The following is a 15,696-nucleotide window of genomic DNA, read 5'->3' as shown; positions in this document are numbered from 1 at the left end:
TAGATAAAAAAGCGCTGCTCAAAAGTGTGTTTATGGAGTACCTGTGCTGTTTATTTCAAAGTCATTTTTTTTCAATTTTGCCCCTCACTTCTGACGGGGTGGGGCGGAGAGGAGGAGGACTGCAAGGGAAAGAAATGGGGGTGGGGGGGAGGCATGTTGCAGAGGGCAGTCTGACTCCACCAGATTTATTTTCCCTGTCGAAACATTTGGTGGGAGGGAACAAATTCGAAGCAAACCTCCAAATAATTAGATTCTATATGTGGACAATTATAAATTCACAAATCTTCCATATATAGAATCTAATTACTGGAGGAGAGTCATCTTGTATTCAGGATTGTCTGATACTTGAATGAATACAGTAATAGTGACAAATAATGTTATTTGGTTTCAGTAGTTTGCTACTAAATTTAATTTAGGTGGTAGACGGATGCATATTGAGAGCTTTAACTGTAGTATTATGAGAGACATTTAGCATTGGAGTTTAGATTTAGCTTCTCATTTTGTATAAACCCTAGCTTTTGCTGTTCTTTACGTTACTTAAAGCAGTCAAACTGTCTTACACATTGCAATTATACAATGATTTATTGCTTTGTCATTATGTGCCAATTCTCCTTCATTAGGTTAACTTGTTTCATCATCTCTTGATGATGGATTGGGTTTCATAATATTTATGGTATTGTATATAAGTGTATATATTGTATATGTAATGATCTCTACAGAATAAAGAAGTTGACAAGTTTGACAAACTAGATTTAAGTTGGGGATGGTTTATAATCTGATTATTTTCAGGAATCATGTATCGTACAGTTTATTACAAACTTAAGTCATCAGAAAATAATATATAGTGTTTTAGACAAGAGTTAAACATTAATTAATATCTACCAAAAATTATGGACTTTGAAGAATAAACAGAAGCTGTGAGGGCTTCTAGGTATTTGACATCCAAAATGGTAACAATTCCTGATTTTTTTGTTGTTGTTGTTGTTGTCATAAAATAAAATTTCTAACCTTTCCCTGAAATTTAATTATGACAAGAAAATAGGGAAAAATTTCATTTCCTTTGCTAAGCTAATGACTATATATATATATGTAGGGCAGTGTTGTGTTACAAGTCACTTTAAGTTGTTCATTAGCTTAGCAAAGGAAGTGAAATTTTTCCCTATTTTCTTGTCATCAGTTAATTTCTGGGAAAGGTTAGGAATTTTGTTTTTGTCATTGATTAGTTTTTTTTCTTGTACAGTGGTTAAAAGATGTAAAATTATATGTATGTGTGCTATTTTGTATTTTTATAATTTATTCAGTGAATGTGGAAGATGACAAGACATAATCTTTTGTCATCTTCCTTAATACATATTTTCTTTTCCAGCGCATACCGAACAACCTTTTAGCTTTCCCCACCCTTTTGCCAGTAGATTAGCTTCTCATTGGCAAATAATACCTAGTACATTATGAAAGTCAAGAGTTCCAGGGAAGTATTTTATGTCTTCTCCAAGCTGTATGCATTGTCAGAGACAGCCCAAGAGGTTCAGCATTATCTCCCTGCTGAGTGACAAACCTTGACATTGTGTCTAATTATCTGGGGTAGGACATTTCTATACAACATGTAGAATAATAAATCTTGCAGTGTCAACACTACAACAACAGTGTCGTACTCTGTGTGGTCTGTTCACATTAGTCTGTTCACATTAGTCTGTAAATCTGTCTGTATTTTAGATTTTTTTGTGTATGGGATACCTGTTATAGAGAGTCTAAAAAAGAATTTAAGCACCTGAAATGGGTACCAAAATTACAATCCCTTGTCACAGGTATGACCTGGACATGGGAGTTCAGGGCTCAGAAGGGTTAACAAATATCATATGTCCAGAAACTAAAGCCAGGGGTCACAATACTGCATGTGTCGATCTAAGTCCAGTGCATCACACCTCAGGTCAAGAGGTTCTGTGGTTAAGGTTAGGTGTTAGGGAATCCCATACACAGGATTGGGTAAGCAGGAAGTAAAGTCCAAGGCAAGAAGAAGCCTGGAGCAAAGCTAAAGACAGGGTAAGAGGGTCCAAAGCAGAGGCAAAATAGGAGTGTGGCAGGGGTTCTCACAGGTTCCAGACAGCAGCAGGAATACAGGAGTTGGGGAAGGAGATCTGTAACAGGTACTTAGAATACTGTTTCAGGGTCAAGACTCTGTAGGAAGTGGGAGGGTTTTATTTATAGCTTGTGGCCCCTACTGGTTCTTCCGTGTCATCTGATCCTCTGTTAGGGACCACCTGGGAGGGCCCAGCCTGAGCTTGAGCAGGTGCATAGCTGGTCTCCTGGTAATCCGAAAGCCTGGCCCCTCTGCCTGTGGGCACCATGAGTAGGGGTTTGAATTCTAGGAACCCTGACACCCTTGTTCCACAGCTGTTGCCCCAGGAAGTTCTTTCCCTAGTCTCCTCCCTGTTTGACCAGAAGTTTCCATGGATGTCTCCAGTTCTGTTTTCTGCACGTGGCTAGAAATGCCCTAGTCTGATCAGCTGGATACCTCGTTCCAACTTGTCAGATTTGGATCTGAAAACTACCACAAATGACATCCCAGAAAGAGAAGTGAGAGTACAGACACACCTCTGTGCTTAGTGTTCCCAAGCTTCTGGTGGCTCACTGCTTAGTGTATAGGGGTTTTTTTGCATAATCCTTCTGAAGAGCCTCCATTTCACTTAGCACTGTACGGGGAGCCCAGGTACCTTCCTGAGGGAGCCTGGGCACCTAGAAGTTAGATGCTGTGGACTCTAACTTGAAAGGAAATAAGACTTTCTGGATATGTCTGCAAGTCCCTGCATTGCAGACTTTTTAGACTGGGGAAGGGAAGAAGATGAGTGTGCAAAAATGTGGATTGGCTACCAGCAAAGGTAATCAGCTTCAGAGGCTCCACTGGCCCTCTCTGTAATAGGGTAAAAGAAAGGCTTCCTTGTCTTGGCAAGGTGAGTCTTTGCATGAGTAGTGTGATAAGTGAGGCCAATAGTAGTGGTTACGTGTCCTCCCGTTCTTAAGGATGCTTCCTTTTGGAGTAAGCTTCTCCTGTCTCTTGGTAATAGTATTTTTATCCAGCCTGTGTAATTTGGAGTTCCTAGTAAAATAATGCAAAAGGTAAGAATCTTTGTATCTTATAATCATCCTAGAAATACTTGCCTCTCTCAGATTTCCTGGACCATTACAGTTGCAACATTACTTCAACACTAGTAACAAAAAACAAAAAAACAAAAAACATTCATTTTCTCTCTGTTTAGTCTTGTTTCTGCCTTTTGACAAATATATTTTACACCGACTTCCTGATTTCTTTGATCCTATTTTGTATTTGCATCTCCCTTTGTTACTTTTAGTCTTGGTAACTTGTCAGCTGTTCAGGTGTTTGGGAACTAAATTTTCCATTCAGAGATTACCAAGCAGAATTGGCAGCTGTGGAAATAGTTGCCACCTGTAGTATGGGACTTGTTAGCTCAATTTATGAGAAATAATCCTTTATCTAAATTAAGTACTCTTCTTCCAGCAGCTGTTTACTCATCTTATATTCATGTTTTCACAGGCAACCATTTGGCAGCTCACCAGATGACTTGCTGTGTAATCATCCTTCATCAGAGTCACCAAGTGATGAGGGGACTCTCCTGGATCAGCTTTATATGGCACTAAGAAATTTTGATGGCCTAGAAGAAATTGACAGGGCTCTAGGAATACCAGAACTGGTTAGCCAGGTATAATTGATACTAATGAATTCTAAATATACATTTAAAGGATGAAATCCCCTGAAGGTCAAGGAGATGAAAATTCATGTTACATGCACAGACTTTTGGCAGTTTGGAAAATAACATGATTTAAGATTCTGATCAGTAGGAAAAATTGTGTGAGGCCTTAAAAATTACATTGCATTTACATCATATTTGTATTATAAAACAAATTTATAAATTTGTAAAACAAAAAGTGTTCTTACCACAACCACCTAAAACCTTGTAGGTTTACGGATAGAAAAATCTTTACATATGCCCAAAGTACTTAAACTTCTGGCTTTCTCCCCTTTCCTACAATTCCTGTTAACTTTCAGTTGGTTCTTCTCAATTACAATGCCACACAATGTTGATTTAACATGATAGAAATATAAAAAAGGCTTAGGAAAAATTATATGCTGATACTTGATCAGTTTTGTGTCTAATTTCTAATTCAAGGTGCATTATCAGACCGTAACATTAAGATAGCCAAGTCTGTAACATTGTCTGTAACATTGAGACGGACACATTTGTGCTTGTGGCTCAGTAATATGCAGCCATTCATCTCTCTCCCCACTTTGTGTGAGAGTAGTACCTACTGAAATAACTCAGTGTGCCATATATGACCTTTTTTCTTTCCCTATATCTGATTCTTTATCTGTAAAATACTCTAGCTATAAAAGACAGCTCATAAAGTCCTGAGTTGGACATAAGAAAAATCCATCTATGGATATCTGGTATGACACTGAGCACATTGCAGTGCTTCATTAGAGACGATTTTGATTAACATTTATTTCAGTAGTCAAAACTATCATATATCTCCACCAGCAAGCTCCTAATGAACAGTCCCCAGCTCCAGTAATCCAGATCCATGGTGAGACTCTGGAGAATGTTGAGTATTTCCTGTACCTCAGAAGCCATCTCTTTCAGAAGACTGACATCAGTGAAGAAATCCAGTGTTGCCTCAGGTGTACATGTGCAGCCCTTGGACACTTGAAGAAATGGGTGCTGGAAGATAGTGACATCAGATCTGAAACCAAGCTCATGGTTTAACAAACAATCATGGCTCCCACCTTGCTGTATGGAGCTGAGACATGGACAACATACAGGACACATCTAAAGATGTTGGAGAAGTACCATCAACACTGCCCACAAAAGATTCTCCAAATCCAATGGGTAGACAGATGCACTGACATTAGTATCCTCTTGCGAGCAAACACCACAAGTATTGAGGTGATGATCATCCAACATCAACTTTGTTGGACCAGCCATGTCATCTGGATGTCCGACTCCAGCCTCCTGAAGCAAGTTTTATTCTCCAAGCTTAGCCAAGGCATACACTCTGAGGAGGCAGAGAAAACACTCCGGGGACGTCCTCAAGGCCAACTTAAAAAATGTAACATTGATGTCAGCTCATGGGAGACTGTCCCCCAGGACTGCCTTAAATAGAAGGAGAGTGTTACAGGGATCTCAGTACTTTGAAACCTCACAGTAACAACAACAACAAGGAGATGTAAAAGCAGGAGCTTTTCTGTGACAATAAACGGCATGTCACAGACCAAACCAAGAATCCAGCACCATCCAACCCACATGGAAACACGTATCCGAGGTGCAGTAGAATCTCTCGATCCCAGATAGACCTCATCAGCCATCTTCAGACCCACAGATAAGAAGATCATAGAAGACAATCATCCTTAATTGTGAGGGATTGCCAAAGAAAGAGCAGGAGAGGGCTGAATAGCTACAACTGTACTGCTAAAGAACAAGTGTAAAAAGTAATACTCTAGTTGAAGTAGTACATGCATGTCTTATTAAGAAGTATCTCTATGGAAATGATTTTAAGCATTTTACAAATGTACAGGAAACTATCCAATTTCAGATTTTAAAAATATTACTTACTAATACAAAGATTTTAAAGGAGTATAAGGTCTTGTCTTCACTAGAGTATTTAACCTCCAGCCAATTGGATTCACAAGGTGGATTACAAATGATTATACCTGGAAACAGACATTAGGGAGTGTCTAGACTATTTTATAGAAGTGTGTCAGCTACCTCAAGTTAAGAGGCAACTTCTGAGTAGCTGGGGGCATGGCCCCCAGGCCATATGCTGTACAACTTGCTCACCATGCTCCTCCCTCCTTTCCCTCAGCAGATTGTGTTGGTGCCCCTACACCATGCATGCTGCACCATGAGGACCTGAGTCTTGGTGTACCCAGGAGAGGGGCTGGCAATGGAAGCAGGAGCTGGAAGATGCTAGCAGCAGTAACTGCTCAAGTGGTGGGGGGAACAGTGCTCACTCTGGAGCCCAGGGGCAGCAGGTTAACTTAATTGATGACAACTACACTCCAGTTCAGTCCAGTTGATGATGGGGGAAGTCCTTGCCATTTATTTATAGATTCTAGTCATTTTACTTTCAGATTCTCAAGCACTAGCACAATGCAGCAATGTTCATACTGAGAAGACTGCAGGAAGTATGTAGCTTCAAGGAAGAAATACAGACGCATGCCTTTCTTAACATATTATGGAAACAATTTAATTCATCTTAAGTTTCATTTAAACAATCATAAAAAAATGTACCTATCTTTAGGGGTAAATTTGATCCAGTGGTATGTATTGGGTAAAGGATTTTTTTGGCAGGAAGGTTGGGCTTTTAGACTGAAACAATCCCAGTGATATATTTTTTGCTGCATAGTTAAAGTAGGTATACTATAGTAAAGGTTACATTTTTTTTACTACCTGTTCTTATTTTTGTTTCTGCAGAGCCAGGCTGTAGATCCAGAGACATTCTCAAGTCAGGATTCAAACATCATAATAGAACAAAAGGCACCAGTTTTCACTCAACAGTATGCATCTCAGGCTCAAATGGCCCAGGGTAGCTATACACCCATGCAGGATCCAAACTTTCACCCGATAGGACAGCGACCTGGTTATCCAGCGCTGCGTATGCAAACTAGGCCTGGTCTCAGGCCTACTGGTATAGTGCAGAACCAGCCAAATCAGCTGAGACTTCAACTTCAACATAGACTCCAAGCACAGCAGGTATTCCGTGTTTACGTGTTAACTATGACAAGTTCAGTCAGAGCACAGTTGTGTAGCATAGCATAAATAGATTTACTTCAACTAGCTCTGGATATTCTTATTCCTGAATGTGTTCTCTGTCTTATATATTACCTTCAATTCCAAATCTGAAATAGAAGTATTGGCCAGAATGAATTCCCATAGGAGAGTACATATTTTAACTTATACAAGAGAATGGTACATATTCTCCTTGTTTACTGCTTCTGCAACTTTTCTAGCCTGTCATTATCTTTTCTATAATTACATGGTGTAAAAAATGTGCATAGTTTTTTAGTCCTAGTCTCACTAGACCTTTGTGCAAGGTTATAATGGTGTCTTCTGATGCATAGTCACCTGCTTGCTTATTGAGACACTGTCAGCTACCTTAAAAATTTCTCTTGTCACTATCTCCACCTTGTGACCATTTTAAGTTATTGTTCCCTTTGTTATTTTTTTACCACCATATTTTGAGTACTGATACAAATAAAACATGGTAAAATATATTATTTTTGGGAAAAATATTGTTTCGGTCTTAAAAGATCGAAGTTATGAAGGAGTTACATTTGGAAAACTAATATGTATAATGTAATAATATTTATAATGGGGGGGTGTATAATTGCTATAGCATAATATCTCATTAATGTGATTTTTACAACAAAAAAAATAACACCTAACTATGACTCTGCCAGAACCTGCAACACGTGTAGAATGTAATTTCCCATTTGGTTTTCTTCTGATTTGTTCTGTTTCTTCAGAATCGCCAGCCACTGATAAATCAGATCAGCAGTGTCTCCAACATGAACCTGTCTCTGAGGCCTGGAGTACCAACACAGGTGAGGGACCAGGTACTCTCAGTACTTCTGTATTTATTCCTTATATTTTCCAATTTGTTTCAAGCTTAATTTTTCCCAAAAGTTAGGCTCTTCACTCTAATTACAATACTAATAATGCATAATAAATCCAAACAGTAAATCACAGCATTTATTGCAAACAATAAATCTCAAAATCACAAAGTGCATAAACAAAAATGCATATAAACTATGTGGAAGTTTGGTTATTGAGGGGTGTGGGAGGAATACTTGTGTAATTCCATTTTAACCTGAGTTCTTTTCCTATGAAGTATGATGTGCTTTGAATGGCTTAATGTATGAAGATTTGAAATCGTAAGGTTTGAGTATTAACGTCATTTATAACATTAATAGTTATGGAATTTTTCTTTGGAATTCTGTCAGAACTGGTGCTATGAACTTGTACCTTCCAATTAGGTGTCTGGTAAAGAAAGGAGCTTCAGTGTTATTGGTCGTTCCCATATATATGCCGCTTTTGTTTCACTTACTCAGTACTGTTTATTGATATACCTTTCGTCATTTCTGCCACAGGGACCTCTCAATGCACAGATGCTGGCCCAGAGGCAGAGGGAGATACTGAGTCAGCACCTAAGGCAAAGACAGATGCACCAGCAACAGCAGGTGCAACAGCGAACTCTAATGATGAGAGGACAGGGTTTGAATATGACACCAAGCATGGTGGCCTCTGGTGGTATACCAGCAACCATGAGCAACCCACGGATTCCACAAGCAAATGCACAGCAGTTTCCATTTCCTCCAAATTACGGTACTGGACTTAGATCCCCAACATCTTTCACCAATCCTTTCTCCCCAGTATCCCCCAGTCCTGGGTCACAGCTCCTCTCTCACAGCTCCTTGCATGGCTCCCAGATGAATCTGACTAACCAGAGAATGATGGGAAACATGGGAGGACAGTTTGGGCCTGTCATGAATCCCCAAATGCAGCCCAGTACCTTCCAGTTTCCTAGCTCAGGTACCACCTTTTCTCTGAGTGCAGGTCTTACTGAAGAATGGCAGAAGTGTGTGTGTGTGTGTAGGCTTGAAAGGCTCTGAATTGTGACCAAAAGAAACAAATCAATATATATCCTTAAAAGGTAGATGAATAAAAATATGCTAATTGTTATCAGTGTTGGTGGATAAAATAAATGAGTGCTGTAAAAAACCATTCAGAAGTAAAGCTATACAGAATTCTTTTAAATCATCTTTATATTGGTTTGTTCTTACATAGTGGTCATGAGAGATTAATTAATATCAGGTATCACCTTTAAATTGTAATAGTTTGTCTGCATGTTTTAATGTCAAATTAACAACCTAACCATTGACTTTTAGATAATAAAATTTAATACATAAAAAGGCTTCCATCTCCATGTCCCCAAGCCTATATGTATCTAATGGTTGATGTCATTCCATCCTTGTTTTTAACTAAGCTGTCTTCTGCTTTGTTTGGAGGGGATTGTGGGGAACAGTTATGACTTATCATTTATTGCAGGGTCGGCAACCTGTGGCCCACAGGCCAGAACCAGCCAGCAGGTCATGGGGCTATGGGAGTGGGGGCTTTTCTTGGGTCACAGCAGTGAGAAGTGGTGGCAGCAGCAGCCAGGTCTTGGCACACACCTGCCTCTAACCTGAGTTGTCATTCTGGCCTGCAACTAGAAAAGGTTGCCTACCACTGATTTGCTACCCAACTTTGACCTTTCCTCTTACTGTGCAGCTGTTATAGGTTATGTCCTTTGTATGCTCTGCTACAATAATTAACAAAAAATAATTCTACCTAATACTGTTTTTTTTTTTTTAATTTTCTGTCTCTCCTTCTGATATAATATTAATAACACAAGTTTTTAAACGATTGTAGTGCTTTCCATTCCCAGAATTCAGTTTGTTTATTGGGGTAATTGAGCCTTAATATTCAATTTTTATGATGGGGGAAACTGAGGTACAAAGAGGTTATGACTTGCCCAAAGGGGGGCACAGACCCAAATCTGGGAACAGATTTCCTACTGCCTGTATCCCATTTCTTCTTCACCGGACATTGGTGTCTTTAATTGCTTGAACAGATATGCATATAAAATAAGCTGGCAAAATATTTTCTGCTGCTTTTGAGAATATGCCTTTTAAGAATCAGATTTCCACACTTATGAGAGGATAATTTTGCTTCATTTTGTATAAAACTCTGGGTAGTAATAACTCTGTATCTCTATCAATTAAAAATGGATAGAAGTTTAAAAATATTTGGTATGAGGGAGAGAATTTGGAGTGCACTGTTGTAGTGGGTGGCTTTATATGTGGTGGAAGTAGGGTTTTTTCACTATATGTTTTAGGGTTTTTCCCCTAAAATAGACGTGTCCAGTAAAATTGCTTGCATTATAAGTCATTGTAAATAGGTTAAAAAATTTTATGCAACTTTACACTATGAAGCCAAGCAGGCAGTTATGTTCTGTTAAGTTAGTCTTGTTAATATCAATGAAAGATGCCCAGGTGGCTTAGAAATGTTTAATAATATATCCTGGTAATTAAGGCCAAGATTCATATTGGTCCCTTAGGCACATGCACATCAGTGTTGTAGCCTAAGGATCAGGCTATCAGTTTGTACTTGTTTACAATGTACACTAAGTAAAAATGACCTTTTATTCTTTAGGAATAAGTCAGCAACCTGATCCAGGCTTCGCAGGGGCTACCACTCCCCAGAGTCCACTGATGTCCCCAAGGATGGCTCATACTCAGAGTCCTATGATACAGCAGTCTCAGGCTAACCCTGCCTATCAGTCCTCTACAGAGATGAATGGATGGGCACAAGGGAACATGGGTGGGAACAGGTAAATCTACATAAATAAAAATGTATCATTTCATATGAGAAAATCATGCCTTTTTCATGTAAACTAGACTTCACATGAAAAATATTTATTTCTTATCTTTACCTTGCTTACTAGAGGTCTTACTGAGGACAGGGTTTGAATATGACACCAAGCTGTAAATGAGCTGGATTTGTAATTTAACAAAATAGTAATTCTTTATTCTGTACGTTAGCTATATACTTCCACAAGAGATGCCTGAGGGCTTACCAGTATTCACCACACAGTACCCACTGCACACTAACATTCTTTTGGGTGCATCTACACTTCATATTATAGTATTATTTACCTCACAGCCTTGCCCAAGTGTTTTGCACCCTGCTTACCCTGGCTTATCAATGTGTTTGCCTTCTCCTCTGGGATCTTAGTGACTAGACATTACTTCCCTATTCTGATGCTGCAGTGCAGTCTGTTTTGGTCCCTTAATGCTTTCAAGTACCTGGGATCAGCATATAACTTTCATTTTATGTTAATACTGAGCCATGCCTTATGCATGCAGTGGAAGTATTTTGTTTTAATAGCAGCACGTGGCTTCATCAGAACTTCTTTAGCAGTCAATCTTTCCACACCAGATTGGCTTGTGACTGAGTAGCAACTATAAGAGGGTAAGCTTGGTTATGGCCACATGTTTCTAAATGGAGGGCTGGTGTACAACAGCTGCAGTTCTGGGCTAATCTCATTGCAGATCTCCAAGAAAATGCACTTTATCATTCTGAAGTGCTGAAGCTACTTTGGGCATCCTAGGTCTACAGGATTGTTTCCTCCTGCCAGCTTACACTGGCTTCTCATGCTTAGAAGTGGTGCTGCATAAGCACCTATGCTGCCTCATTGTCATTGTAGTGTTAAACTGCAGCTAATGTTTCTTAGAAGCACAGCAATTGGCTTGCAAATTTGCAGCTGTCCAGCATCAATATGTCAAGTATATTTGCATAAGTATATCAGCTGTTTATTTGCAGTGACAAGAATTGCAATGCAGAATGGTGTTTCTACCCTCATGGCTAGATAACTGTTTGAAAACAGTGCCAACTAGCCCAAAAAAGATGTGATTCATAGGAGGGCAGGAGAAAATCATGGGATTTTTTTTTTTTTTGATTGCCCCCAGTTCCAGAACTGTAGTTTCTTCTAATTGGCCTTTGGTATCTATCCCACAATAGGCTGTGGTTAAAATTCTATAGCACATAGGTTTCATCAACATTACCAAAATATAGCATGTACTTTGTACTCCTGTTTGAAATTTTTAGTAAGTTCATCACACAATAACTACTCTGTGATAAAATTTAAATGAGTGCATTTGCACTTCATATTATAGTATATGCCTCTGGTGCCTTGCCACAGTGGTGACACTGAGCTTATTGCAGGGGAAGTTCCCCAGCAAATGGAAGAGATGGTTTGTATGCAAGTAAAAGCCTGTGTGGCCATGACTACTGCAGGTCAACCACTATGCAGCATCTGACTGTGACGTAATCCTCCCCATGTAGACAAGCTCTTAGTGGGTACATTTACACATGAATATTCATGTTATACAATAAACTCCAGCACAGTTTGCCTGGAGTTCATTGCTCTCGAGTGCAGCATTTACACACATACCTGGGGCCACAGCATGTTGAGCTGGAGCGATGCAGTCCCAGCTGGCAGGAGGCCCAAAGGGTCAGCCTGCTAGCCCAGGCCTGCTTCTGTCCAGCTCAACATGCTGCAGAGGGGGCTAGGGCATGAGGGTGCCTACAGTGTGGGGCTAGCCAGCAGGCAGCCCCACACTGTAGCACCCTCGTGCCCTAGCCAGCCCCAGTTACTGTCTATAAATGTGCTGCAGCTGAGTTAATTCATTTACTGTCTAGCCTAATAGCATCACTTATATAGACGGTGATGCTTTACTGCGGCTCTAATTGGACAACTCCACAGTAAGCATTTTGTGTAGAGGCATTCAGTTGTACTTACGTTGATGACATACAAGTAGTAACTTGTTTATTCATTGAAAAGAGAAAGGGCTGATGAGTAAATATTGGAACTCATGTAGGACTTCCTGAGATGTAGTTCTAGTATGATTCACCCAGAATGGGAATTTCTATTCCAGCCTGCACTAAATATTATGTAAAACTTGGATGAAAACTTTTGCAGCTGGTTCTTCTTTAGTTGTCTTCCATCTTGAATATAACGGACATTTGCCTTCCTATGTCTTACAGGACTCTGTTTTCAAAATGTGATGTTTGAAGTCAGTCAGCAAAAATCTCTGCACATTAGCATGCCTGTATTTGTGAGACCACTTGCTATAAGTGTACATGCCAGTCTGGTATTTAAGTGTGCAAATGGCCTTCTAAAATAGTCCTGCAAAATGAGCATGAAAACTAAGGACCTGATGAAGAATTCCTTGCATTCAAAAGCTTGTCACCTCTATCCCAGCTATGCTGTAGGTCCAATTAGAGATATCACTCTTAATCCTTGCCTTTCATGTGAAGACTAATTAGCCCAGATCTACTCAACCACACTGTACTGTGATGAGCACTGCGGGGAGGAAAGGGCATTTTACTTTCCCTCCAAAAATTGCTCTCCCAAGGCTATTAAACATATGCAGTGAGTAGCCCTTAATACATGTAAATGTCTGTTATGCACACACACAACAGATTTGTAGCCTCAGACATAGTTTCATAGTTAGTCGGGTCAGCAGGGACCTGAGCAGATCATCAAGTCCGACCCCCTGTCATGGCAGGAAAGAGTACTGGGGTCAAACAACCCCAGCAAGGTGATTTGTCTAGCCTTGTCTTAAAGACCCCCAAGGTAGGACTTTGCTGGACATAATAATTGCCCATGCAAACAAAGATGCACATTTTTTGTATAGCTGTTAACCCTTTGATTTTTAAAAAGCAGCTCACAGAAATCAATGGTGGCAAAGCAGGCTTTCTTTTAAAATTAGTGTATATTACAATGTGGATCAGTTTGAAGAATTGCAAAACAGAGTTGTTTCTTGGTGGCTTCAGTATGCTATGTCTGACACATTACTTTTCCATTCCTTGCTGTAGCATGTTTTCACAACAGTCCCCACCACATTTTGGGCAGCAAGCAAGCACCAGCATGTATAATAACAACATGAACATCAGTGTATCCATGGCAACCAACACAAGTGGTATGAACAACATGAACCAGATGACAGGGCAGATCAGCATGACCTCAGCGACCTCTGTGCCTACATCAGGGTTGTCCTCCATGGGTCCTGAGCAGGTGAGAATTTAAGGACATGGAACCACAGCTAAAGGATTTATTTTGACATGTATATTTTTGGGTAGGTAAGATTAGCTGTAAGTGCTGCAAGCCATTGTATTGAATTTACTGGTCTATTTTGAAAATGGTTATACTACAAAAAGGAAGTCTTTTGTTTTAGTTTTATTTTAAAAAGACTTAGACAACTAATAGAGTAGAATACCTGTAACATCTAAATTTCCACATCCGGTTCTAGGCTTTCATTCCCCTGATGACCATAGTAACCTTTCATAGTTGTTAGGGGTTTGCACCTGTTCCAGTTCATCTTTCCCTGAACATGGGTGACCAAAACATACAGTAGTTGACAGCAGGGCTCACGTGTGCATAATGGAATTAATATTGCTCTGTTTATACTAAAGTTTTCTCACTTGATGCATCCTAGGATCACTTCCATGTTTTCACAGACATATCGCATTATTCTAAAGGTTTACATACTATTGAGGTCAAACTAGTGGTTCTGTAGTTGCCCAATCAATTTGTGTTTCCTTTTATTAAGTACAGGTGCTATTTTTGCTGTTTTCCAGTTATTTAATACCACCTTTGAGTTATTTATTCTTACAGTCAGACATACAATTCCGTTTGCCAGTTCTTTCAGCATACCCAGCTGTCTCAGTTTTGCATCCACTGCAGTGAAAGCTACTTTACTAGACAACATTTTCACTAGTCATCCTGCTGTCTTTGCTCCCGTGCAGAACACTGTCATCCTGTTTCTGGAAAATGGAATATTTTGGGAGCCATGCCTAGATTATCTTTATATTTAGTCCCGTCCTCCCTGGATATTGGCCCTATTTTTTCATTTATTCCTTTTTTTTACTTGTGTCTAAAGATTGTTTTTTTTAACATTCTTTGTGAGTTCTAACTTATCTGAACTTTTCCCACTTAATATCTCTGGGACAGAACAGTCTCTGCTAATCACTCCCTCTTCTCCATTTCTTTTAGGCTCCCTACTTTTGTCTAATATCCTTTTAGAAGTCATTATTCATCCAGTTAGGTCAGGAATGATTCCCTACATGTTTTCTTTCTCTTGCTTGCAAATTCTGGATAATATCTACATTTTTTACTTAAAGAAGTTCCCAGGTTCCTCCACAAAACATGTTTAACTCCATGAGTTCTTCCATCCAATTTACTTTCTTAAGTTCTTTTCCTTAATTTCTCAAACTTTGTCCTTTTGAAATAAAAACTTTAGTCATTGAACTGTCTTTTGTTTATCTACGAATAAATAAATTTTTGATCACTCAGTCTAAAATTTGATCACTCAATTTTTCACAACCAGTTAATTTATAATGTCTTTGTTATGTACTGGGCATGTGCATACGCGCAGTTAAATTTAATATGCCTTTGCTTAAGGTGCATTAAATCTATTTAGGCATGTGTCTACACATGGACACACACAAGCGCATTAAGGTGCAGTAAATTTAGGCACAAGTAGCTAAGTCGCATTAGTGCACATGCAGACGCACTAATGCGCATTAACATGATGTCTGTCCATTGATGCATACCACGTTAATGTGCATTAGCGCATCTATATGTGTGGTAATGCAACTTAGCTAGTTGCGCCTAAATTTGATGCATGCTTTATGCAGGTATCAAATTTAGGCTCGCATAGCCTTAAATTGCCATTTTAAGGTGTATTTAAGGGCATGCGTGTGTAGACATGCACCATTAATGTGCCTTAGAAATGACAATTTTAGGCTAAGTCTGCTTAAAAGTGGCACGTGTAGACGCACCCACTGGAACCACATCTAGAATAGCACCAACTCTTGGTTCTGTCACTGTGAAAGAACAAATGGATGCTGCAATTATTAATAGTATTTGTACAATATCTGGGAAATTGAGAATATTTTCCCCAGGTAAGGTTTAATGTAGTAATACTAAGTAAGCAATGGAAGATGAGAATACACATGTAAGGATTACCCATATTTTTCCAACATTGCCTTGAGAGCTTTTCTTGAGGCAGAGCCTGAC

General features: G+C 39.3%; 1 protein-coding gene across 4 annotated transcripts in view; it reads left to right on the top strand.

Annotated features, from left to right (window-relative positions):
- NCOA2 (nuclear receptor coactivator 2) overlaps positions 1-15,696 on the top strand; it is a 267,032-nt gene that overhangs the window by 237,429 nt on the left and 13,907 nt on the right. For all 4 annotated transcript variants that reach the window (XM_019549043.1, XM_019549019.1, XM_019549026.1 and 1 more), the window contains 6 exons: positions 3,551-3,716; positions 6,486-6,764; positions 7,538-7,615; positions 8,162-8,396; positions 10,266-10,443; positions 13,494-13,692. In XM_019549043.1, the coding sequence (XP_019404588.1) occupies positions 3,551-3,716; positions 6,486-6,764; positions 7,538-7,615; positions 8,162-8,396; positions 10,266-10,443; positions 13,494-13,692 (1,135 nt within the window). The remainder of the gene's footprint in view (positions 1-3,550; positions 3,717-6,485; positions 6,765-7,537; positions 7,616-8,161; positions 8,397-10,265; positions 10,444-13,493; positions 13,693-15,696) is intronic.

The sequence above is a fragment of the Crocodylus porosus genome, unplaced genomic scaffold (assembly GCF_001723895.1).
Source record: "Crocodylus porosus isolate Cpor-Errol unplaced genomic scaffold, CroPor_comp1, whole genome shotgun sequence".
Classification (NCBI taxonomy): Eukaryota; Metazoa; Chordata; order Crocodylia; family Crocodylidae; genus Crocodylus; species Crocodylus porosus.
The sequence above is the reverse complement of the archived record's forward strand: the minus strand, read 5'-3'. Positions and strand labels throughout refer to the sequence as shown.